General features: G+C 35.0%; 2 protein-coding genes across 2 annotated transcripts in view; one reads left to right on the plus strand and one right to left on the minus strand.

Annotated features, from left to right (window-relative positions):
- LOC124362000 (odorant receptor 33a-like) overlaps positions 1–17,439 on the minus strand; it is a 30,444-nt gene extending 13,005 nt beyond the window's left edge. Inside the window, exon 1 of the mRNA XM_046816133.1 lies at positions 16,593–17,439. Coding sequence (XP_046672089.1) covers positions 16,593–17,383 — 791 coding nt within the window. The 5' untranslated portion in view covers positions 17,384–17,439. The remainder of the gene's footprint in view (positions 1–16,592) is intronic.
- Positions 1–24,009, plus strand: part of LOC124362001 (BTB/POZ domain-containing protein 6-A-like) — a 31,147-nt gene extending 7,138 nt beyond the window's left edge. The window contains exon 2 of the mRNA XM_046816134.1: positions 22,974–24,009. Coding sequence (XP_046672090.1) covers positions 22,974–23,998 — 1,025 coding nt within the window. The 3' untranslated portion in view covers positions 23,999–24,009. The remainder of the gene's footprint in view (positions 1–22,973) is intronic.
- Positions 24,010–24,291: the final 282 nt, after the last annotated feature.

A 24,291-nucleotide genomic window follows, 5' to 3' on the forward strand; every position in this document is an offset into this window, starting at 1 on the left:
GCCAGACGTTAATTCGATTGTTAAATATATTAAATATAAATAAAAAAGTAATGAAAATTATTGCGGTATGATGCTTGTGGTTGGAGAGAGACAGTTTGAAGTGCAAGAGAGAAAGAAAGCGACGGCAGCGCTTCGGCAAATGGACAATACATGGCGTCAGTCTAAAGTCACATGTTTGTGTTGTGTTTGTGTTATTTGTCAATTTGTGTCAATCCCACATGATGATTGAGAGTAAAATCATATGTTTAAATAACATAATATAAAAATTACAGACATTCTAAAATACTTTGAAATTTTTATTAAAAAAATAAAATTTCGCGTATGGCACATAATTAACAACAGTAAAAATGTCTGGCAATAAAAAATTAATGTCTGGTAGATCTATCTAAAGGGAAAAAATTGAAAATTACGCATAAAAAATTCTTTTAAACCAGGATTTTTACCTGTGCATGTAAGATGCGCATTAATAAACGCAACCACTACCGCCAGCCAGATGGCCCGGACTCCAACCGAAAGAGCAAGAAAGACAGCATATCAAAAAATCAGCTGACCTGAAATTCTCTCTCGAAAATGTTGCTAGCTCCTATACTATAAATAATTTCTCACACTCCACTAACAAAAGTAAAAGTGTTGCAGAATGTTACACTTTTATTAATGGACTGATGTGTTTAATTACAAAGAATCATGTATAACTTCACCCTCAACTGCTTCAACACTGTTTAATAGACATTTCTTTGCAAAATCGTTCATACCGAGCTTGATCCTGCCACCTGTAAGGACTAAAGGACTAAACTAAACTAAATGACTAAAGGAGGAGTAACTTGCCAGATTTTAGCTCTGAACTATCTCATTTTGCTCAAAATACAAGCTCCTGAAGACATTTGAATTATCTGTTAGATCACAACGATCTCAGATCTGAGCTCATGAAACCAATTTTTAGTCTTCAAGGTTATCCCTAAACCATTTAGTACGAAAATACCGTGTGAAGTCATTTTTATGGTCCCGTTTAAAAACTTGTTCTGGATCCTAGTCAAAAGATGATCCAAGGCTCCTGCAGACATCTGAATTATCTGTTAGATTACAACTATCTTAGATCTGAACTCATGAAACCAATTTTCAGTCCTAAAGATTATTTCTCAACTGTTTAATACGGAACTATCTGTGATCTTGCCATCAGGTTAATACTGAGCTTATGAAGTCATTTGCTATGGTCCCGGTTAAAAACTTGTTTGGATCCTAGTCAAAAGATGATCCAAGGCTCCTGCAGACATCTGAATTATCTGTTAGATTACAACTATCTTAGATCTGAACTCATGAAACCAATTTTCAGTCCTAAAGATTATTTCTCAACTGTTTAGTACGGAACTATCTGTGATCTTGCCATCAGGTTAATACTGAGCTTATGAAGTCATTTGCTATGGTCCCGTTTAAAAACTTATTTGGATCTTAGTCAAAAGATGATCCAAGGCTCCTGCAGACATCTGAATTATCTGTTAGATTACAACTATCTTAGATCTGAACTCATGAAACCAATTTTCAGTCCTAAAGATTATTTCTCAACTGTTTAATACGGAACTATCTGTGATCTTGCCATCAGGTTAATACTGAGCTTATGAAGTCATTTGCTATGGTCCTGGTTAAAAACTTGTATGGATCCTGTTCACCTGTCCAAGTTAATCCACATCCTGAAGTTACTCCTGAACACATCTGAACTGTTAAATCACAACTATCTTAGCCCTGAATTCATGAAGATAATTTTTTTTAATCCTCAACTATGTAATGCAGAACTGTCTTTGATCTTGACATCGGATTATTACTGAGCTTGTGAAGTCGTTTTTTTATGTCCCGGTTAAAAACTTGTTTTGGGTCCTGACCAAGAGTTAATTCAGACTCCTAAGAATGACAATACTTACTACAGAAGTAAGTGCCATTCTGAATGTCAATATTTGGTTTTATGTCAAATTGGGGGTGGCATTGTAATAGCAGGATTAAGTTAATGTGTGTTTTTATGTTTGTGTTTTTGAACAAAGATGCTTTTAGATGGAGACATACTTCAATTTAAGCTGGCTCAATGTCCTCAGAATACCCACTAAACAACTTCTAAGCGTGCGTTGTTATTACTTGGAGCTTTTATTATTTAGAAAAATAGTTTTCCCTCTTGTCTTCTGCGTTTCAAAAGCTAGGAGACTAATATAGCATTAAAAGTATTTACCCGGAAGTTGCCAGAACTTATAATATAATATGCTTGAAGCAATTCAGTAAATTCTTGCGTGACACGTTATACATGATAATGACAATGTCAAACACACTGACCGCTTTGTTTGCAATTTTATAATTGAAATCCTTTTATAAATGGGATATCCTGATGCAGATTCTTTCATTACAAATATTGTTCTCACTTGTAAAATGGTCTTTATACATTTCTATGTCATCACCTACCCTATTTAATCTATGTCCATTGTGTTTGTAATGCAATATTTCAATCACATTTGCTACACTTGTTTATCAATGATTGTATGTATTTAGTTGCTCAGCGAATTTTATAAGGGGTGAAATGTTCTCTTTTTGTGTATAGAACAGTAAAGCTCACATTTCATGGTGTTTCTTCGGCAGTCAGGCGGTTTGCAGGTTCAAAAGTGAAGGCGTCGTTCGCAGTAAATTAACAAAACCTTCTCAATCAAATCTGAGTTAAAAATTAGACATTTAAGTAGTGGTTTACACAATTACCCACCCAACATAATGACTTCAAGAGGTCCATAACATGCATGACTAATGCAGAGATTTTTATCGGCAGCTCTAGAATAAAAGTCAAGATGGTAGTTTAATAATAATTTGTCATGTCATTCTAAATTACACACACCAAAACAGTACATTTTTACTCATCTTGTAAAACAATTTGGTGCAACAACTGGGTCACAAGTTTCCAATTAATGAATTTTCAAAGTTGCAGTTTGGTTAAAAGGCACGAAAACCGATATCTTCTTCGTTTATTTTGACAATTTTGCTATTTTATTTACTGGGAGATTTTGTTTTTAAATAATTTGCTTTATAGGGTTAAACTCAGAAATAAACAAATTATTTTTTTTAACTTTTTTTATTTAGCCTAGCTCCACGAGTTAGTTTATGGTCAACATTGGATAAATTGTTCAGGAATATTCAACGATAAATTAGGCAACTAATCGATGAGGGAGTTGTGCATATTTTCTGTCCAAGTGTCCTCTTTAAAAAATCCACACCAAAGGATCTAGTACTTTTGGTTTTTTACCTATCGCATCCAGTGTGGATTCTCAAAAGCCCAGATCCTAATGTGACATTTCACTTCTTCATTGCTCTAGAAGTTTGCTTTTGTCACACCTTAAAACCTTGTGAAAAATATTATTTTTCATAAAGGTAGTTATCCCCATTCAGTTCTTGATGTAGTGCAATTCGGTATGGGTGCGTTTTATTGTCCTTAAGGATTCTGAGAGATTCTGTTCTAGATTAGTCACATGAATTGAGCTGAACCGCAGCCAAACGTCTGGTGCCTTATTATCACTTACAGGCCTAGTGAGCTGTTTCCCTTTGCTGCTATCCAGTTGTACATCTCCAGTTTCAAGGACACAACTAGAACGTCTTTGGAAAACTTTTCGTGAATGATGTTCATGGTCTGGATAAATTTGAGCGTACAGAGCAGCAATAGCAGCTGTGAAGGTCAGTAAACATTCACTTAACACCATCAACATCGAGAAAACTCCTTGTTGATGAATGGCATATTTGACAAACAATAATATACATATCACGGCCATGTCACAAAAGTGACAATTAACTAAAAAAATTATATGTGATAAGTCATAGTTATCATTTCTCACAATCTTGGTCAAAAAGGTTCAGTAATTGTCTATATCATCAGAAAGTAACCGAATATAATTTATAACAAGGATCAACCACTGAGCTGTGAGGGAGACCTGCAGGGAGCACCGCTCACTCACAATGGAGTTTGGCATGACGTGTAGTAACCTTCAGAAGTAATGAGTGGGCGATTAAATCGTTTAGTCCATATAAAGCTGCTGGGAGAGACGGAGTGAGACCTGTTTGCTTGCAGCGGGGGTTGGATATTCTCCATCCCCTGCTGTGCAGGAGCTCTGTGGCCAGCCAGGTACATTAACTTGTCCTATAAGGTATTCAGGGTAGTGTTGATACCGAAGCAGTCCTAAGTCCTTTAGGCCGATATGTCTGTCCTCCTTTTTTCTCAAAACCAAGAATATGATTGCTAGGTTTGTTTGGGAGGGATAACTCCTGGAGTGCCTTCTACATCCAAATCAGCATGCTTACACTCCAGAAAGATCATGCTACTCAGCCCTGCATCAATTGGTATGCAGGATTGAGAAGGCGCTGGCAGGAAAAGAAGTAGCCACAGGTGTCTTTGTGGACATCGAAGAATCTTTAAAAAATAGGCACTCAGGCGATTGTCAATGCGGTATCTAGACGTGGTATTGATGATCAAATATGTGACGCTCAAGGGTGGCGTTCTCTCTCCTATTGGTGGAACCTAGTGGTGTCTTTGAACAATAGTAGTGTCTTTGCACAGGGGTACGCGGATAACACTGTGATCCTTGTGAGTGGTAAGTTCAACACAAAAGTCACGGAACTGACCAATTCTGCTCTGAACATGGTGGGGAACTGGTGTGATGGGATGGGCCTTAGTGTCAACCCCACCAAGGCTGCCATGGTTGCCTTTACTAGGAGACGTCAGTTGGAAGGTATTGGTCCATTCTTACTGAGAGGCTCTTCCATTGCGTTAAAGTCCGAGGTTAAATACCTGAGTGTAATCCAATTGATAGGGTTCTGAACTAGGGACCCCATCTGGAAAGGGTTATCGAGGGACGTAAGCTGAGACTTTTGTATTGGCTTTATTCTCCATGGTTAGACCTGCACTAATATTTGGGGCTGTTGTCTGGTGGACAAAAACGGAGGCCAAGATGACGGTAGCCGCTCTGGCTAGCACCCAAAGGTTGGTTTGCCTTGCTATCATTGGGGCTTTTCCAAGTGCGCCGGACGCAACTCTGAACCGTTGCATCAACCTCGCCCCTCCTGGACATTTTCATTCAGGCTACGGAAAGAGGAGTGCCTACTGGCTTTAACAGGCGGGACTCTGGTCGGTCTTAGTTTGCAGAGGGGACACTGCAGAATTAGCATCCTGATTCAGGGAAATGCTCTGCACATGGTAGCGGATCAGATGCCACAAAGAGTTTCATTCGAAAAACCCTTCAGGATTGTCATACCTTCCATAGAAGTTTGGACGGTGTGAAAGAATCCTCTTCCACCAGAGGAGCTTGAATGGTTTACAGACGGCTCTAAAACAAAAAGTGGCACAGGCACCAGAATTGTGGGGTGAGACCATGTAGGGGAGCTGGTGGTCCATACCGGTCCTTATCCCACAGTCTTTCAGGCAGAAGTCACAGCCATTGTGAAGTGTGCTCGGGAGGATCTTCTTCTCGTCTGCGATTTAGGAGTAAGACGATTAGCATTTTCACAGATAGCTAGGCAGCATTGAAGACGTTGGACTCTTATGTGTACTTAACTCCAAACTTGTCTGAGATTACAATCAAATCGTTTCTTCCAAAAACAACAATGTGACTGTTTGTTGGGTTCCTGGATATAAGGGGATGTCTGGAAACTTAAAAGCTGATGTCCTGGGTAACTTGGGCTTAGCGTACAATATGATTGGACTTCAACCCGTTCTGTGGCATTTCTAGGTGTGAATTATTCGGGGCTGTCTCGGAATGGGTTCACATTGAACATGAGAGTAGTTGGAGGTTGCATCCGATGTGTGTGTGTGTGTGTGTGTGTGTGTGTGTGTGTGCGCGCGCGCGCGTGTGCGTGTGCGTGTGCGTGTGCGTGTGCGTGTGTGTGTGTGTGTGTGTGTGTGTGTGTGTGTGTGTGGCTTGTTGTTCTCTCTAATTACAAGTCGAAAATACCTTTCCCATGACACCCCACAAGGCAGTGTTGTTATTAAAAGTTGTCTGTACAACCCCTACTTCAATTTAAATCAAAATGTATGCCCTGTTCTACCTTCTCTAATAACACGGTATTGATTAGTATAAAACATTTTATCAATCTTTTAGGCAAGCACACCATATGGAGATATTTTACCATTTTTATTGGAAACTAATCCCGTGTTGTTTGATTCCACGTTTAGATGATGCCTGGAATAGTTCTCTTACTAGTACTGCAGAATCACGTTGGCCAGCCGTTGGGTCAACGTCTTTGGGTGTTTTGCCTAGCACAATTTCTTTTGCTTTTCTGCTTTTCGTTTTGTCGCAGCAATCAGAAGAGTCCTGTGTGTGCCTTCCGCCATGATTTCAATAGCATTGAAGTTAAATGAAGGTTGTGATGCAAAAATAATTGGAATTTCACGTCACCGTTCTTCGCTATTGCGCACAATTGCGCCAGTGTTCTGTGACATTTTTGTCACCTTATATCAATTTGTGGGCTCACACTTTTCAAAATGCCTTTGATTTGAGAAGAAATGGACTCTGTTAGCCCAACATTACCGTACGTTATGACAATTAGATAAAATATTATATCAACTCTGTTGTATTTCTTGTTTTAATACAGTATATCACAAATCACGGACTTCTAATATTGTGATACATTTAAATAAATAATATTCAACTCTTTTAAAGGCAGAAATGGCAGCCAAAAGTATCGTAGTGCGACAATATAAAAGTTCAAATGTTACATATTAACAGTAAATCAAATTGTATCTCATAGAAAAGGGTTTGCTTTTTTTAACGATGACTATTTATTGAAAAGTCCTCTAACTGCGTACTAAAATGCAAATAAATATTCTCATAACGTAATTATTTTCTAAAGAAGAGATTATAAAACTTCAATATTTTGAAATTTCATTAAACAAACTGATACAGAATGAGAGCGATAAGAAGCAAAAGTTATCGCGTACGACAGATAAGATAAATGCTCTGTTCCTTACTCTTATAAACTTAAAATTCTTCGATTTTATAGTCATTTAGATTTAGATGTTCCTTTGTTAGTTGGAAATAGTTGTAAAACAATTTATAGACCTTTAATTTTTATTAAAATCCCTCAAGAATCTGAAAATAACACGCTGTGTGCCAATGTCATAAAATCTAGATTTCAAAATGGCCAAACTTACACCAGCTGCTAAAAATGAATATCTGATATCTGATGATGTCTGATATCTTGATAATTTTATAATCAGTCCAAATCCAAGTAAAACTCTTTAGATTTCAGGGACTGTAAATACAAATTGAAAGCACATTATATTTTGATTTCACAGCTAAATGACCAGTTGTTTTTTAACGCAAATTATAGATCGAAAACGCTCAACATCACTTTATTATAATAAATGTTTCTTAAAAACGCCCAATTGCCCACTTCTTCTATATAGTTTAGGCTACATGTTAACAATAATAGTGCTAACTACAAGACTGATAAATAATAATCTCAGTGGAACTTTCCGAACTTCAACAATTCAGTCGTCTTTGCTATCCAAGTGGCGGCAAAATGTTAGTCATTAATGTTTGATGCTTGAAAATAAAAGTTTAGAACCTCATATTTCCAATGTTGAATGTAGCTTCAATTTCACTTCCTCTAAGTGCAACGTCTGGAATCCGACAATGTCACAGACTTGACTCCTACTTAGAGATGGGAAATGCCGTATTAGTCAATAACCTATTATCAAAATAACGTGGTTAGTTGGTATTACGTTCCAGTAACCTGTTACCGTGATAACACGTTACCAGCCGACCCACGCTCGGTATTATCACCATGCTGTTACTGAACTGGCGTTAAGTTGCAAGTATGAGTCAGACTAAATCTACGTGTGTGGGGCAGCATTGACAAATCATACGAAAATTAAACTAACTCAGTAAAATGTAATCGTAAACTGCTTTGAAATATACTAATTACTAGCGGACCCGGCGCGCTTCGCTGCGCATTTCAATAAGTTTCCCGCGGCTTCGCACGCAATTTCCCGTTGAGAACAGTACACTATATTCACTTATTCTTTTTCTATCGCATTCTAAACATTGCTGAAATAATTGACAGTCGTTCCTTCGTGAGCCTCTTGGGCGCATTATGAAGGTATGCATCGTATTCCTGCCTCTATCTTTCGTGGTTTTTGCTAGGTGTTGATAAGTTATTCAGAACAGTTACTGTATACGGATGAATCTCGGTAAACTAATTAGGTTATAAAAAATTACATTCCGTCTGTTACAATTAATTTTATGTCTAAGATATTTCCAATATTATTTTAAGAGTGTGCCTTCAAGAAAATGTATCAAAGAAACCAAGTTTCGATCGTAAAGTGTCTTCTTTCGGCTCTTTTCATTTACCTTCGATGTAACCAAATTCGATTACCTTATGTGCAAACATTCACGGATTGGTATAATGAGGCTGTTTTCATAATAGCGTTTAATAGTATTTTCTTTGAATTAAATAGTTTATTGATCATTGGTGCAATCTGAATTTAAAAACACTACTGATCAAGCACTTTACAATAAAAATGTGTTAAATTTTAAATGTAAACAAATGTTTCTGCCTCTTTGATGAACTTCAGCTGAAAGTATTAACAGCTGTTAAGTATGAGTTCGATTTGTATTACGTGTCGTAGCGCAGTCTGTCGGATCCAATATAAAACACACCAACATCAACAACAATTTATAATTAAAAAAATTAATGAAATAAACTATTAAAATTGGACCAAATACCTCTCTAAAAGTATGCCTATGTTACTTCCAGGAACGTGTAGAATCACTGTACAAAATTTCACGATGTTTCGTGCATTGGTTCCAGAGTTATAACGGAACATACAAACAAACATTCGCATTTATATTTATATATATATATATATAGAAGATACACGGGTTATTTAAATTTTTCACTGCACAATACAATTATAGTATAACAAACTTAACTAACTCACTACAGTGTAATATTTATATTAGTAGACTTCTTTTAAATAGACCACTTATAATTAATGATAAATGAGAACGAACAATTGGATGAGAATAAGTAAATATATTTTATTTATTTATCATTGTTTTTCAATCCGATATTTTACTCCCTCCACCCTGTACCATCCTGCTCACTCCATTACGTTATTGGTTTCTCAGTAACGTAATAAAAGACAAGTGTTACCAGAACTCCGCTATGAGTTACGTTAACGAGTTACTGAGTTACCTAATACCAGAAAGACGTTATGAGAACGCCAAATCATTCAGCCCATCTGTTACTGAAATAACAGGGTGTTACTGGTTACACGTTGTCCTAGTAATAGGTTACCACTGAATAACAATGTTACTCAGGAGTCCGTGATGATTTCTTCATCTCCGACTGTTTTTATAGATCTTTTCGGACTAACATGACGTAATATTCCATACGCCGCACTAGGGCTAACACGCACTACAGCGGCCGCGGCCACGGCCACGACAGCGGCCAGCCGCTCGCGGCCAGTTTTAACATTAAGAACAATGTAACAACACGCACCAAGCGGTTGCGGCCACGACGCGGCCACCTGGCCGCCGCGACCAGAATTTTCTGTCTTGGCCGCTGTCTTGGCCGCCGCGGCCACATGTTTTTACGCGGCAATGAAAACACGCAGTTAGATGAGACAACGCGCACTGTCAAGCGACCAGTGCGCGGCCAGATACAGTCGAGGTGAGTCTTGTTTGAGGTTAAGTTTTAGATTTTGAAATGGCTGAGGTTGAATTTGATACCGAAAGGTTCATTTTAGCTATTAAAGAAAGGCCATCTTTGTGGAATATGTTATTAGACGGAGTATAGTGACAAAAAACATAAAGAAGAAGATGTGGGAGGAAGTTACTCTTTTGTTTGGGGGGCAGTGGGTTGCTCCAACACAACTGAAAAAAATAAACTATGTAAGTAAATTTTTAATTTATTACACATCACTAAAACAACTTAACATTGTGCCTATTCAAATGTAATAATGTTAGTTAATTTCCACTGCTCTTGAGTGACATAGAAGTAGTTTTGCGATGAGACTGTCCTTCTCACAGATAGTTCTTTTGCCACGGCACTGCTCCTTCATTGACAAAATATTCAGCTAGGATGTTTCTTGTGTTTTGAGTTGTACTGACGATTGCGATGTGTACTTTCAGAGTCATCGTTGTCAGTTGGGGAATTTGTACAATGTGTCCACAAACTGTAAACCATCCCTACTTCGTACATAATTGTGCAAAATACAACACGCTTTAACAATGTCTATAGCCAAATCAACATCCACATTCAAAGGCCTGTGAAATATGCGCCATTTATTGGCTAGTATGCCAAACGTACACTCAACATATCGTCTGGCTCGACAGTGGCGATAATTAAATGTCCTTTTAGTGTCATTGAGCTGTTTTCCAATGAAAGGGCACTACAACACTCTGTGTGACAATGAGAAGGCGTCGTCGGCAAGAAACACAAAAGGGATGGGTGTAGACGACGAACTTGAAATCGCTCTGTCCTCTGGGAGATCAATTGGTATCAGCAAGTATTCTTTGGTGTAATGCAGATTGTTGGAATATTGTAGAGTCTCCACACTTTCCATAAGAGCCAACATCTATAAAAACAAATTTATAGTCAGCATCTGTCACTGCCATAAGGACGATGGAAAAGTAATGTTTGTAGTTGAAATACAATGATGCACTATTTGGGGGTTTCACAATCCTTATATGCTTTCCATCAACCGCGCCTAAAACAATTTGGAAAGTTTGCTCGGTTTTCAAATTCTGAAGCAATTCTCAACCAGTCATCTTTGGAAGGTTCGGGATAGGCATTCATTTTTGAGAACATTCCATAACGCTGAGCAAACTCTTGCAACAATCCTCTTTTATGGTAGTAGCTCCAAGTCGATAGGAATGGTGCAAGTCCACAAATGAATTTCCAGTGGCGAGATACCTTGAAAAAAATACATATTACAGTTATTTTATGTAAAAATCAATGCTACAAAATGTGGCAATAAAAAATATTGAACACCTACGTGTTGATCTCTGCTTGGTAATTTTTAATTTCAAATTTCGCAATGGATTAAATTGAAAGCACCAGCTGCTTTGGCCCCCACTTCTAAATGGTTAATTTACAAAATTGGAAAAATCGAAGTGTTTTTTTATAATTTAAAAATTTATTTTTAAGCAATTTTCTAAGAAAAATATTTTTTGCTGATTTTGTTAAAACGCGTTTTTTAAAGGAGGTATTAAACACATTTTTTTCATTATTCAGTGAACTTCGATTAATCGAGCTTCTTTCGACCGAGACTTCTGTTGCACCGAGAGCCCGCCAACAGTTGGCCTTGAGTAGCGACAGAGTATAGAGGGGAGGGGAGCTCCCCTTAACGTTGGGCTGCTACTTTCACATTTTGAACCGTATAGTTTAAAAGTTTTTATTGTTTCAATTTTGAAAATTCTTTCAACTAATGTGATTTATTTTATTGTATGTGAATTTAAAACATCAAACCACTTTATCAATTCTAGTACCCAGTAAATTCTTAATTCCAGAAATTTAAATGTTTATTACATTTACTACTCCGTCTATTAGTTTCAAACTATAATGTTTCTATTAACCGAGATTCTCATTATCCGAGATTACTACAAGCCTGTAATCCCCCCGGTTAATCGAGGATCTACTGCACTTGTGTTATTTAATTATTACCCTTCTTATAAGATTGAAAAGAAACAACCAAATTGTTTTATTACAGGTATGACCCTTCAGAAGATGTGGAAGAACATCAAAAGATTCATACGCCAGAGAGAAGCGGAGGCTGAGTGGAGTAAAAAGTGGTTCGGCTGCTGAGAGGAAAACACCTTACGTGTTTTATAATACACTTACATTTTTAAACACCAACAATCCCCCCCACAAACACACATTCAAATGTTGATCGTCAGGATCCGGATAATACAGATCTTTTACATTTAGACATTGAAGCCCCTGCCGCGAACCCAGATCCAACCGGGCCGTATGAAACGCGGGTTTTAGCAAAAAAAACGTAAAACCTAAAGACGAAGTGGGGACAACAATTGGTAAAAATACTCAAAGATTCGGCTGAGGAACGGCGTAACCGTGAAATTGAACTGACATCTGATGAGGACAGGTTGTTCCTCATGTCTCTAGTTTCAGATTTAAAAAGAGTTCCTGAACACTTAAAACTATCTGTTTAAACGTCAGCTTATGGCTGTTTCTGGACAAAATCAGGTAACTCCAGCAGGAAGAACTTCATATACAGGGTACGCACAAAATCAAAATTACCAGTACCCGTCTCACTCGGGCAGTAACGCTCAATTCGCTCCAGGCTACTCCACAACCCCATATGGATATCCTTCCCGCCAACACACTTCAACCCCATTATCATCTGGAGCATCTAGTGAATACAGTGGAGGTGACATAAACAGTGCTGAGTCTCCAATATTCACATGTTTCGATGCAACTGAATAAACAATCACACTTCAGTTTGGATTTACTACATAGTTTTTGTATAATGATTATCTCTTGGTTTTGTCATTTGTTTTATTACATAATAATTAATTTGTATTAATTAATATAAATAAACATACCTTAATGTAACTAGTAGTTTTTCTTCAACTCCTATGCATGGCCGCATTGATGTGTCTGTTCCCCTTATACTATCTGCAATCCTTGTTGAGTAGTTATTGATCAAAACTAGCAACAGACATTCTTGTATAGTTGAAAAATTTCTCTTCATATAGCCGTAACTCATAAAAGGAATGTAAAAAAAACTGTCCTCTTGTAGGCCTTGATTGCAGCATAAGGGTGTATCCAATACCTCCTTCTTCTACGTTTAATGTAGTGCCTGTACACATGCACTGTTACGGCTATCTCTTCGACGTCCATTAACGCAACTGGGACACAGCGGCCAGAGCAGACAAGGAGAACTACTGGCCGCGCGGCCAGCCGCCGTGTTGGTCGCTGACACTGGTCGCTGGTCGCGGTCGTGGCCGTGGCCGCGGTAAGAGGAATGTGAACTGGAACTAAACCCAACATTCACATTGAATCGACCTTTCAAACCATATCCGCTTTTTGTGTCGTATACGGTTCATTTTGGTTTGAAACCGTACTCAACGTCAAATCTTGAACAAGAACAGTGTACTGTGTCAACAGAAAATTGTTCACGATAGAGATACTATAATATTATTCAGCATAAAAGTAATAAAAAGTTTATATTTGTATACAAAACGTAAAGTGAGAAGTGGGCGAGATATTCAATGTGTAGAGAGAACGCACTAGGTCTACGTTTATTATACAAGCAATTAGTATCATTGTAATAAATATAAAGTTATTTTGTTCTTCAAACTGTAATTTAATGAAACAAATAAGTCACAATTTGTGGGTAAATTAATTCAAAGATTCACTCGTAAAACTTACTTTTTAGTAATTTACCTTTACAAACTTATTTTAGTGTACCCAGGATCAGGTTCTAGGCTAGAGGAAATTAAATATAAAATAAAAATTTCGTTGACAGTAAATAATAGAGATTAAAGTAATATGAGTACTATATTTTAGAACTCGGCTACAGTGTCAATATAAAATCGTGTGTAATTAAACAGTGTTAAAGCTCATTTTATTTTCTACTAGACTGGTATGTATGAACAACTTGATATTTAAGTTGATAAGTAACAACTGTCGAATCTCTGACGATTCCGTACTCGCTAACTTACTTTTTGGGCTATCTACACTCTGATACAATATACCGTACTCACTAACTTACTTTTGGGGCTAAGTTACACTCTGATACAATATACCGTACTCACTAACTTACTTTTGGGGCTAAGTTACACTCTGATACAATATACCGTACTCACTAACTTACTTTTGGGGCTAAGTTACACTCTGATACAATATAATATCAATGGAAAGACGAGATGCTGAACTTTGGCTTTCGTTTGTAAAACATAACTTACTGTCTGATTCTTTATTTTGTAAAAGTAAAGATTTACGTCACTTGAACATCGACGAAATTTAGCAACTCTGAAACTTTCTTTAAGGGTTATTATTTTTGTAGAGAATTATGATGAGCATCTCTAAAAAGTTCCAATTTACATGTCATTTACATCATTTTCACACTCTCTATGAAAACTTAGATAAGGTCTAACAAACTGACTTGTCACACGAAAGGTATATTTTGGATTTCTAATGCCTTTATTTTGCCCTGATAAGTCGTAACCATATGTATAACTCTATGTAGGAATAAAAATATTACATTGTTCAAATAGTAATAAATATTAGTAAATCAATACTTATCCAATATGTATTATTTTTGAACGAGGCCTTTCGAAATCAAAGGTTTCGATCCTGTTAAGAAAAAGATTTACAGAATTTTAAATACGCCACTTTCAACAGAAAACTACAATAAAGAACTAAATTACATATAAAATATTGATATTTTCAATGGTTACACTACTTAACTTATTAACAATATACCAAAAAAGCATTGAAAAGAAGAACTAGAAAAGATGACACAACATTAACCCCACCTCAAGACATAAAACACGAATTTATTTCCACAACATACTGCACTTTCTCGAACACTTCGAAAATAAAAAAACATACAAGTAAAACTTTCACTCACAGAACAAGCAACAAACTATCCCAAATTTTAGGAAACCCTAAAAACAAAATTTCGAATTATAATAAATCAGGAATTTATGAAATTGGATGCGATGACTGTGACAAAATTTATATTGGAAAACAAAAAGAACAATAAAAACACGATTTAAAGAAAAACATAAATAATAAAGAAGGCCCTATTGAAAATTTCAGTCTCTTTTCTTCTCAAATTATTAAAAAATTAAACTGTAGTCATATCTAATTTTTCATACTGGCTTAAATATTTCCAACAGTTTTGTATTTGCATATCTAACCCGTATGGTATTTTAATACAAATTGTAACAAAAAGCATGTAAATATTTATTTGTGGAGTCGTCTGATGATGAAATCTTTAGTTTCAAAAGGCTTTATCCAAACAATAAACCATATTGGAAAAGTATTGTTTTACTACAATTTAGTAATTGTTTCAATGTTCACGGTTCGACTCGGAAAAATGCTTGTTGTGAGCCTCATTTTAGTTGTTATATTGTGGAGTTTTTGAAAACAAACTCGTTTTCTCATAACTATCAAGAAGCATTAAAATTATGTAATTCAATGCCCATATTGACACATAGTTTGGTATATAATCAGTCGCTGACATATTTATCCAACAACACACTTTGATAAGTAAAATGTCATTTGTTTGTTGAAAAATGGGAAAGACCTTACTTAACTGGATCACGAAATTTTCTCAGAACAGTGATAATTAAATAATTTAGTTTCACAGAATGTTTTGCTGACATGAGGAAGTGTATATTACTCAAAGAAAACAATTAATTGTATAGTATTAGTTAATTGTTGTAAATATTTCTAAAAACTTATTGCATAATTACGACCCCCTTTCACGGATACATATAATTAGTTCTTAAATTTACTTTCTCAAAGATTTTAAGTCTACATTTTAACTTGTCTAGGAGTATCTGAAAGTGGTTTTAAAGGAGTACTAACGGTTATAGCAGTTTGATCGCAAAAGGCTCTGTTTGGACTGTTTTAACCGTCCATCGCAGGCTCGCTCAAATAATAAATATTACGGTTGTTTACATTCTTCAGTGGCGTGTTTATTTACTATTTTCGACTGTAAAATCTTCAAAGTTGTTCTAAGGCGTTGGCTCCCAGCGGCAGAATGTATAATTACAGCTTTGCCGAATATACTGTCATTTTCGGTTCTTCCAAATCATTGATCATTGTTACTCCTAGCTCCAAACTTTACACCACGGACTTCCGAATAAGCTTCATTAGAAAAATATAGGAAACACATGTTGCACCGAGAGAAGAAGCCGAAGCTACTCCGCGTAGGTGGAAGAATCGCTACGCTTGCAAGTTCACCATTTCCCACGCCCTCTACCAGAAGGGAAATCGGCTGGAGAAAATTCAAAACACTGCTTTGCGTACTCAAAAAAGAAAACACCGGGTGAGCTTAAGAGAAACTGCATATTTGTGCTCTTAAATGGAAAGAGCACTTTGCCACGTATCCGTGTTTAGAAGATTATTATACTATGCCAAAATCCTGAAATAAAATGTACAGTTTACCGCCTAGAAGGTTGAATAACGCATTATTTTGGTCTTTCATAATGTTAAAATACATTTTGAATTAATACAACTACGAAGTGTTCTTTACTCCCTGGAGTCCACAAATTAGTTTTGCTTGCTTTATTAGACCCTAGATATGTTGAAGTGTATAGCTGTCCTTAACATGGTATAGTACTCCTCAACGCGTTAAGGTGTATCAGAAGTTATCCTCATAATCATCCACACAGCAATAACCTCCTCAACGGTATGATTTCTTTCCCGTAAACGTCAATTCACTCTTTTTTAATTCACTAAATGCCAACTACCATAAGAATGTCATATAATATTTTGTTGCATTAAAAATACTAACATCCGTAAAATATGAATTTCGAATACCTCTCTACTCACATGACACAGTAGTTCTATGTATACTTTCATAGTACATGACTCTTACTTACTGTAAAATCTTCTGGTGATGTTGTATGCACTCTTTGAGACAGCAGTTGTTGTAATACTGAACGTCACCCCTGTGAGAAGCTCTAGAAGTCATGACTTTTGCTGTTTCCGGTATGTTCATGAATGCCCAATCCAGTATCCTCATCTCTCCCTGGAGGCAGAGGATGGAGGAGTACAGAGAGCACTGCCAAGATATGTGATATATGATGATGATCAAAGAGATCATCATTTCCACCGTGTAAATGGTCAGATACAGGTAGACGGAGTCTATATCGAAGGGGAACCAGGGAGAAAGAGGCAACGGAATTTTCTCGTGGGAATCCTTCATGAAGTTTATGATACCAAAAATCATCGGGCTGATGAAGAAGAAGAAAGTCCCAAGAATCGAGGAAATTATAAAAACTCTTTCAACAATTTTAACCCTCATGGTGGCGTCTCTCTTAGCAACGTGTTGTTTGTCGGAGAGAGGTGTGGAGTACTGGTACAATCCCTGTTGCAGCATGGTCAACAACTCTTCAATCCGGTCGTGGTAGAGGCCAAACGTGAAAACGAGGCTGGTGCCATAAGTTATGGCACTGACATCATTTACCACCCGGAAAACTTCTTTGTTGTCGTTCCAGTGGACACTGAGAGAAATGATAGCCTGAACTAGACTGGTTAACATCACGAATAGCTTCATCACCAAGATACTGCTGCCCTTGGAAGGTTTTGTAGGACAGACTCCTGTTAGCTGCAGGCAAACATCGGTAAGCCGTGAAGCAGGCACCTTCCAGCCATTCAAGAACTGCACCATTCTGACCTTTATAACAATCCAAAGGAACCTCACTTACATTATTGTTTTCTGTATCTTTTTTTATACAGATTATCTTAACATGCAAGAGGTAAAACCTGTGGCAGTTTACCACACTTTTTGAATTTTTTTTAGTATTATTATGAACATCAGCAGGTTAGGAACTCGCTTATCTCTTCTTATATATTTCTTCACAATATCTTAACATGTGTTTGTCTTTTACTCATTTTGTTTTCAAAATAATTAAAATGTACTGTACACCCAATTCGGCAACATTCCCTGATAAAAATATTTAAATTTATGTATACAGTCATTCACTTATAATAAATTCAAGTTTCATTTTGCACGTTGTTCTTTCATTATACACACTTTCTTTTGGAGTACAAACAAATTTTTTACTTACACACTTAAAAAAAGTATATGAGATCATTTGCTTACGCTCAACCTCTTGTGTATTCTAAATTTTACGAAAAATTACGATGCAGTACTTTTAATATGTTTTTTATTTACACAATTTGATTTTCAGGTAATTTAAAGTAGTATATTCGGCAACACAGTACTCAAACTAATCATGTTAATTTTTATAAGATTTCCTGTTGAAGCAAAATAATTAATAGTAAAAAGTAAGCATGAGCAAATTGCCTTCAAGCAACCTCTCGTGTACATGGAGCCGGTGACACCTCTCACATGTTAAAATTATTTTAACTATAACAATTTGAGCAAAGTCATGTCATAATATAAAGTATAGTACTGTCTTGTTTAGTTCACCCTCTATTTCTTTATTCGTATTTTTAAAGACATAAAGGTATAAAAGTTCAAGCTTTGCAAAATGTTTCTTCTAATCAAGACCTGTTAAGGTAGTGTCAGAAAAATATCTGATCAGGTTTAAAATGGTGGCTATATAACATTTTCACATTGAAATAAATCAGAAAAAAAGAGTTAATGAAATATTTATAAGAACGGTGAAGTGTGGGTTTCTTTTCGATGGACATTTTGATTCCAAATTTAATTCACTATGGCAAATAATAACAGAAAATTAAAGATGTAACTATGCCTTATCCTTCACTTTAACTTCACTAATCGATTTATCAATGTCGCTTAACTGCTGATTAATAATCAGCTGATTGTTGAATTTACCAGTTAAGATTACTAGCTTGTTGTAATTTTCCACATTCGTTATACAATTTGTTTGGATTCAGTACATATTGTTTTGCCGAATTGATTTTTAAATTTCTTACTTATTTTGACCTGACAAATCAAGTGGTGAAATTTGACAGAGTAATTTATGTCCTCGCTGTATCTGCAAACAAAAATTCTTCATTTTACCTTGAAAACAATTATTGCCATATAGTTTTGTAATGCAATTATAAGTCAAATGAACATTATTTTCAGAATTATTGTGAACGTTGAAATTAATAAATAATTTGCATAGTGAATATCTGATTTTGATATAGGCTAATAGCATATACTGTACTCACCACGCTGCTTTTTAGATGTCTACCAATAGGCTTGACTTGGGTGTTAATTTTTCTTTGTGTTGGCGGACCAAAGTAACCATACAATTTATCATTCTATTTAGTACTCCATTGCCTTGTCATCTATACACAGTTCCCACCCTGTAATATTATCAAGTCTGCTCTAGAATTCCCATTGTTGTCTATTCGCTTGTCGATGTCTCTGTAATTTGGAAGGCACTGAATTTTTGCAGCATTTCAATTATTTGGTCATCATTTTTGCTTTCATTGTTGTTTTAATTCATTATTTTCACTGCTTTACAATTACGCGTTGAATGTATGTGTACTTTTTAAATTAGTCCGCAAACATTATTAGGCCTATTTGTGTGAATAGTTTTTTTTTTTAATTAACTATATATTTTTTATTAAATTATAAAATTAAAAGTTATTTTATAATCACTTGATTCAGGGTTTTGACTCCTTTTTGCAATTAATTAAAATGTTAATAGTTAATGCGAATAAAATATATCTAGTGAACTTGAATAATGAACTTTTTTTGTAAATATCTGATGAAAATAATCCGAGATTCCGGTGTGCTACATTTAAATATTACAAATACACATTACACTATGAAACTATTAATCAACCTTTTAAAATTAATTAGTAATTAATTATGTTTACTCATTATAATTTACTTTTTATAGAAGAATACAGAATAATCTCATTATTTGAGATTTTCCCATTCTGGTATAATTAGATAAGAAGATTCATTTGTACATCATTGATTGTACAATTATATACAGTTCGACACATAAATATATTTGTAACACTTATTCTGAAATCTGACAAAGGAAAAGATTTTACGAGCATTTAATTTATTTTCTAAAAGCTTGGACTTGATATAGTATAGTAAATCAGAAATTATGCTTGCAAATATTTTCACTTATTGTTTCAATGTTATTGTACAACTATACAAATTTTGTATGGTAATTATCTCAATATCTAACGAGGTATCAAATAGTCCTTCTAGCTCAGTTGGAAGATGTAGGTAGATTTTGTGAGAAATGAAATATTAATTTTTGTCGTAGAATTCACCTGTACCCAATGCTCCGCAAACTATTTCAGATATAAATTAATTGCCAGATGTAAATAAATAAACAGCAAGTTTTTTTTAACGTTGTATGCATTCCAAAACATTTTTTTTATCAAGGCTATAAATAATGGGGATTCTTTGATTTGAATGACATCTTATTAGAAAGAAAATAATGGTGTATTAAGTTCACCAGTGACCATAGCCAATTAAGTTATTAATAAATTCAATTTTTGTAAAACTTAAAACTTGTTCCATCAGTTCTTGGTGCTTAAACATCCTTATGTTATTCAAACGTAATCGATGTTTTGAATCAGTTTGTAGTACAAAAAGATGATTTATCACAAAAGGTTTAGGAAATGTTATAAGTATTCCACTTTCTGTTTTTTCGGCAGGTCCATAATTAACGGAGTTGGTTTTTAAATTTTGAGATAAATGAACTTTTTAACACATTGAAATGAATGGCTTCAATTACGGCTGACTACAGACGGATCTGACTTTTGCCTTGCCTCTTGATGTCACTTTAACAGCAACGATGCCTGTCGATGGGTTTGTCCTATTTATACATTTATTTTTTTATTTTATAAAATTTCGTCATCACATCTGCTAGTAATATGTTAGGTTGTTCTGCGTGTTGGCTTTTTGATCTGTAATATACATCATTCCTGATTTTTTTTCTTTCACCTCTTTAAATCTTTCCTTTACACTATTTTGTAGTATCTACGCAAAATGAATTTTAACACCGTACTATCTAAATACGGGTTTTTTTTTGGCTTGGGAGTGTGCCATTTCCTAGGCCACTTTAAAATCATGTGTATAATATTCGTAAGTAAACATTTAACTAGTATAGTAATAAGATAATGGAAATTTGATAGTAAATTTAATGTCCAATTAGTTACATAATTTTATTCTATCAACTGTATAGTAACTACATTTATAACTACTTATTGTGGATTTGTGCTACATTTTATGTACATTCTTAAGAAGTTCTATCTTATTTTACAAACCGCACGCATGTAAATATTTTTGAAATAAACTATGATTCAATTCAATTCAAATTCAATTCAGAAATAGTGTCAAACTGGCAACAAACTTAACTAAATATAGTTGTAACTTGTTTAGCCTTTTTTTAGACAGTTACTGTTTGCACAAGCCGAGTTATAATAATATTATAAATTTGAAAGTAGGTTTGCTTGTTACGTTTTCACGCGTAAACTATTCAACCAATTGAGCTGATATTTTAGGCTACATGGACATTTTAGGTTCCCTGGAATGAATATAGGCCTATTCTTATTTTGTTATCCGGGCTACGCCCCACTGGTCTTTAAAGCTGTGAAATATTAATTAACAGTGCATTTATAATGTAATCGCCTGTTCTGTGTAAACATTGCCTATTGTTTACAATTTGTTTACATTTATAGTGAGTACAAATATTCGTAACGCCTTTTTAGATTTTAGCGATTAGGTAAGTACTCATCTATCTTGCAAGATGCCACAAAACATAAGATGGTCAAAATTTGACACCGAAGACTCCCTTTGAAGCAGTCAGCAAGATTTCGCTACGATGTGAGTTTGCTTAACTGTGCTTTTTATCTAATGTACTAACTCCAGATCTAAACGTTCTAAAGTATTATCAATATTTTTTATTTTATAAAGAAACAAACGCGTAGTGTCATTGTTACTGTACTTTTAGCTGTACATTTTTATCAAATATTATCTATAAAAGACAATGCTAGTCTACTATCTATCAAAGTAAATTAGAATGGTCATTAATATAAGCTTTTTTACGTATTTTCTTGTTTGTGATTTGTTTTAACAAGTCAAACTGAACATTGGCGTCGGTAATATAATTCACTCGAACCAACAATGGTCATACAAGTGCAACGCCTACTAAATTGCGTGCAAAACAGCAGGTAACTGCTAGTAGTGCAGATATAAAAGACACTATTTAACCTTTACTTTATATTTAAATACTGTTGTGAAACCTAAATTATTAGCTGTCTTTTGACAAAAGTAGGGTTCTCAGAGCTGTATATGTATTTTTGTTTTAGAAAAGAAGCAAAATCAGCAATGGGACAAAAAATAACATCGAAGTAAATTACAATCACCATAAATATACGCTTTTTAACATATTTTTTTATTGTGGCAAAAAGGAACATTGGAAAATATTACTCGCTCGAGTCAGAAGTGCTCATACAGGTGCAAAACTACGAAATTGCGTGCGAAGGGGCGGGTGACTGCTAGTAAATATATAATTTTGTTTCAAAATCTATCTAAAACTATAAATATTGTATTTACATGTTTTTAGAGAAGCAAATACTTCTATGATCTGTTCCATGGTACAAGATAACTGAGATATAATCTTTCCTTTTATCATATTCCATTTACTATTTTATCATAAACAAATTTATCATTTTCATCTGCATCTGGAAATAGTCAAGTTGACACTTTTGCACAAATTTGAACAGTCACCACAGGTTCACAATTAGTAAAACATAGTAACTGAAAAAGTAATTTATTTAATTTACACTAAATTAATTGTTATTAAAGATTAAATGAGTTATTTGAGTTAAGTGTATATAATAATTTGAGAAAGTTGTGTCAATAAATTATTAAATAATCAATGGTTTATCATATGTACTAATCAAGCATAAATGATATTAGTACTTAAAATAATTTTTTAACAAAAAATACTCAATGGTAGAATGTTTCAGAATGAGGGATTACAAGGGCTTCCACAGACCTAATTAGAGCCCCCAATGGTGTAATCAAGAAAGGTTAGACTTATCTTTGTGCTTGAAGATACAATATCAGGGAGTAAGCTCAGATACCACTATCAGTTCTATTCTTAGACCCAATGTGGTGTTTTGTTACTTTTCCTTGAGACAATCTAATGAAATAGTGCTATTCTAAATTTAATGATAGATAGTTTAATAGATAAATTTGGAAGTATAGTGCCAAATACTCTTGTTTTAATCAGTTAGTCGTGAGTGATATTAGTGTAATGATATTTTGAAATAAAAAACTACATTATCAAACTGTGTTGCAGAAAAGGAAGTGGACGATGATTTACCACCCCATACCAAGTACTGGTTGACTGACACGTCTAGAAATGATTGCTTCTTTGTCTTGGGGACAGAATCAGGACACACTGAAAGGATCGGAGCAATAAAGTTCTTGCTATTTGCATACAGTGAACCTTTGCAGAAAATGCTAGGTAACAGTGAATTGGCTGAACAGGGAGATGTGAGAGTCGTAGATATTGAGCCTGAAACTTTCTGGAATTTCATGAAATGTGTTTATGGAGGCAGTAGTGTTGTGATTCCAAAACTTTCGTTTTGTGAGAGTGTCAATTTGCTTTACGTAGTGGAAAAGTACTTAGTTACAGAGATAAAACCAACAGTTGTGTCACATATTCTAGACTTGCTTCCAAAGGACATTGACAATATATTTTTTGCAATTTCAAATTCATTTTGTTATTCACATGAGAAAATAAGGAAATTGACTATGGAAATTTTGGGAACCAAAATGGACCAAATTGTTTCTTCCGAAAAGTTTCTGCAGCTTAGTGCTGAAGCACTGTTGTTAATTGTAGAAACAGACTGTTCTAATATAAGTGAACCCAGTGTTTGGGAGGCTGTGGTCAAGTGGGCAAAACACACAACAGATTCAGACGATGGAGAGGTTTTGAGAAAGCAAATACTTCCACATCTGAAATTTATTCGTTTCTGCACTTTCACCTGTGAAGAATTTTGTGAAAAAGTAGTCCCGACTGGCATACTGACTTGTGAAGAAGTGAATGAAATATGTAAGTTTTTTGGTACTAGAAGTACAATAATGCTAAAAAGTGTTTCTGACTCAGTTGATTCTCGATGTAAAATGGAAGTCAATAAAACATTTGTTTATACTGTAAATGATATTAAAAACCTGACTACTGAACAAGAATCTCCCAAATTCTTTTTCGAGAATTACTTATGGAATATATCTTTGAGAAAAGATGGATGGAACTTAGGTTTTTTTCTGAAATGTGGAGGATACTCAGAAGATCTGTTGGTCGATTCATTTAAATTTTAAATTTATTCTTTTCAACCAAGAAGGCAAGCCAAATTTATGAGAATGTTTCTCATAAGAAATACATTTAACCAAAATAAACGTAGGTCAGTGGGTTGAGCTCATTCTATCCTTGGAATGAACTAATGGATGATTCAAATGGATTTGTAAAAGATAACACTATTATTGTTATGGTGCATATGAAGCTTGAACCATAAGGAAAAAGTAACTTGTTTTACTGCAATGCTTCGCTGAAAAAATGTTTAATACATCAATAATACAACTTGTGGCGGTAGGAAGACATTAAAAGTAAACTA

This window comes from Homalodisca vitripennis, chromosome 5 (genome assembly GCF_021130785.1).
Source record: "Homalodisca vitripennis isolate AUS2020 chromosome 5, UT_GWSS_2.1, whole genome shotgun sequence".
Taxonomy (NCBI): domain Eukaryota; kingdom Metazoa; phylum Arthropoda; class Insecta; order Hemiptera; family Cicadellidae; genus Homalodisca; species Homalodisca vitripennis.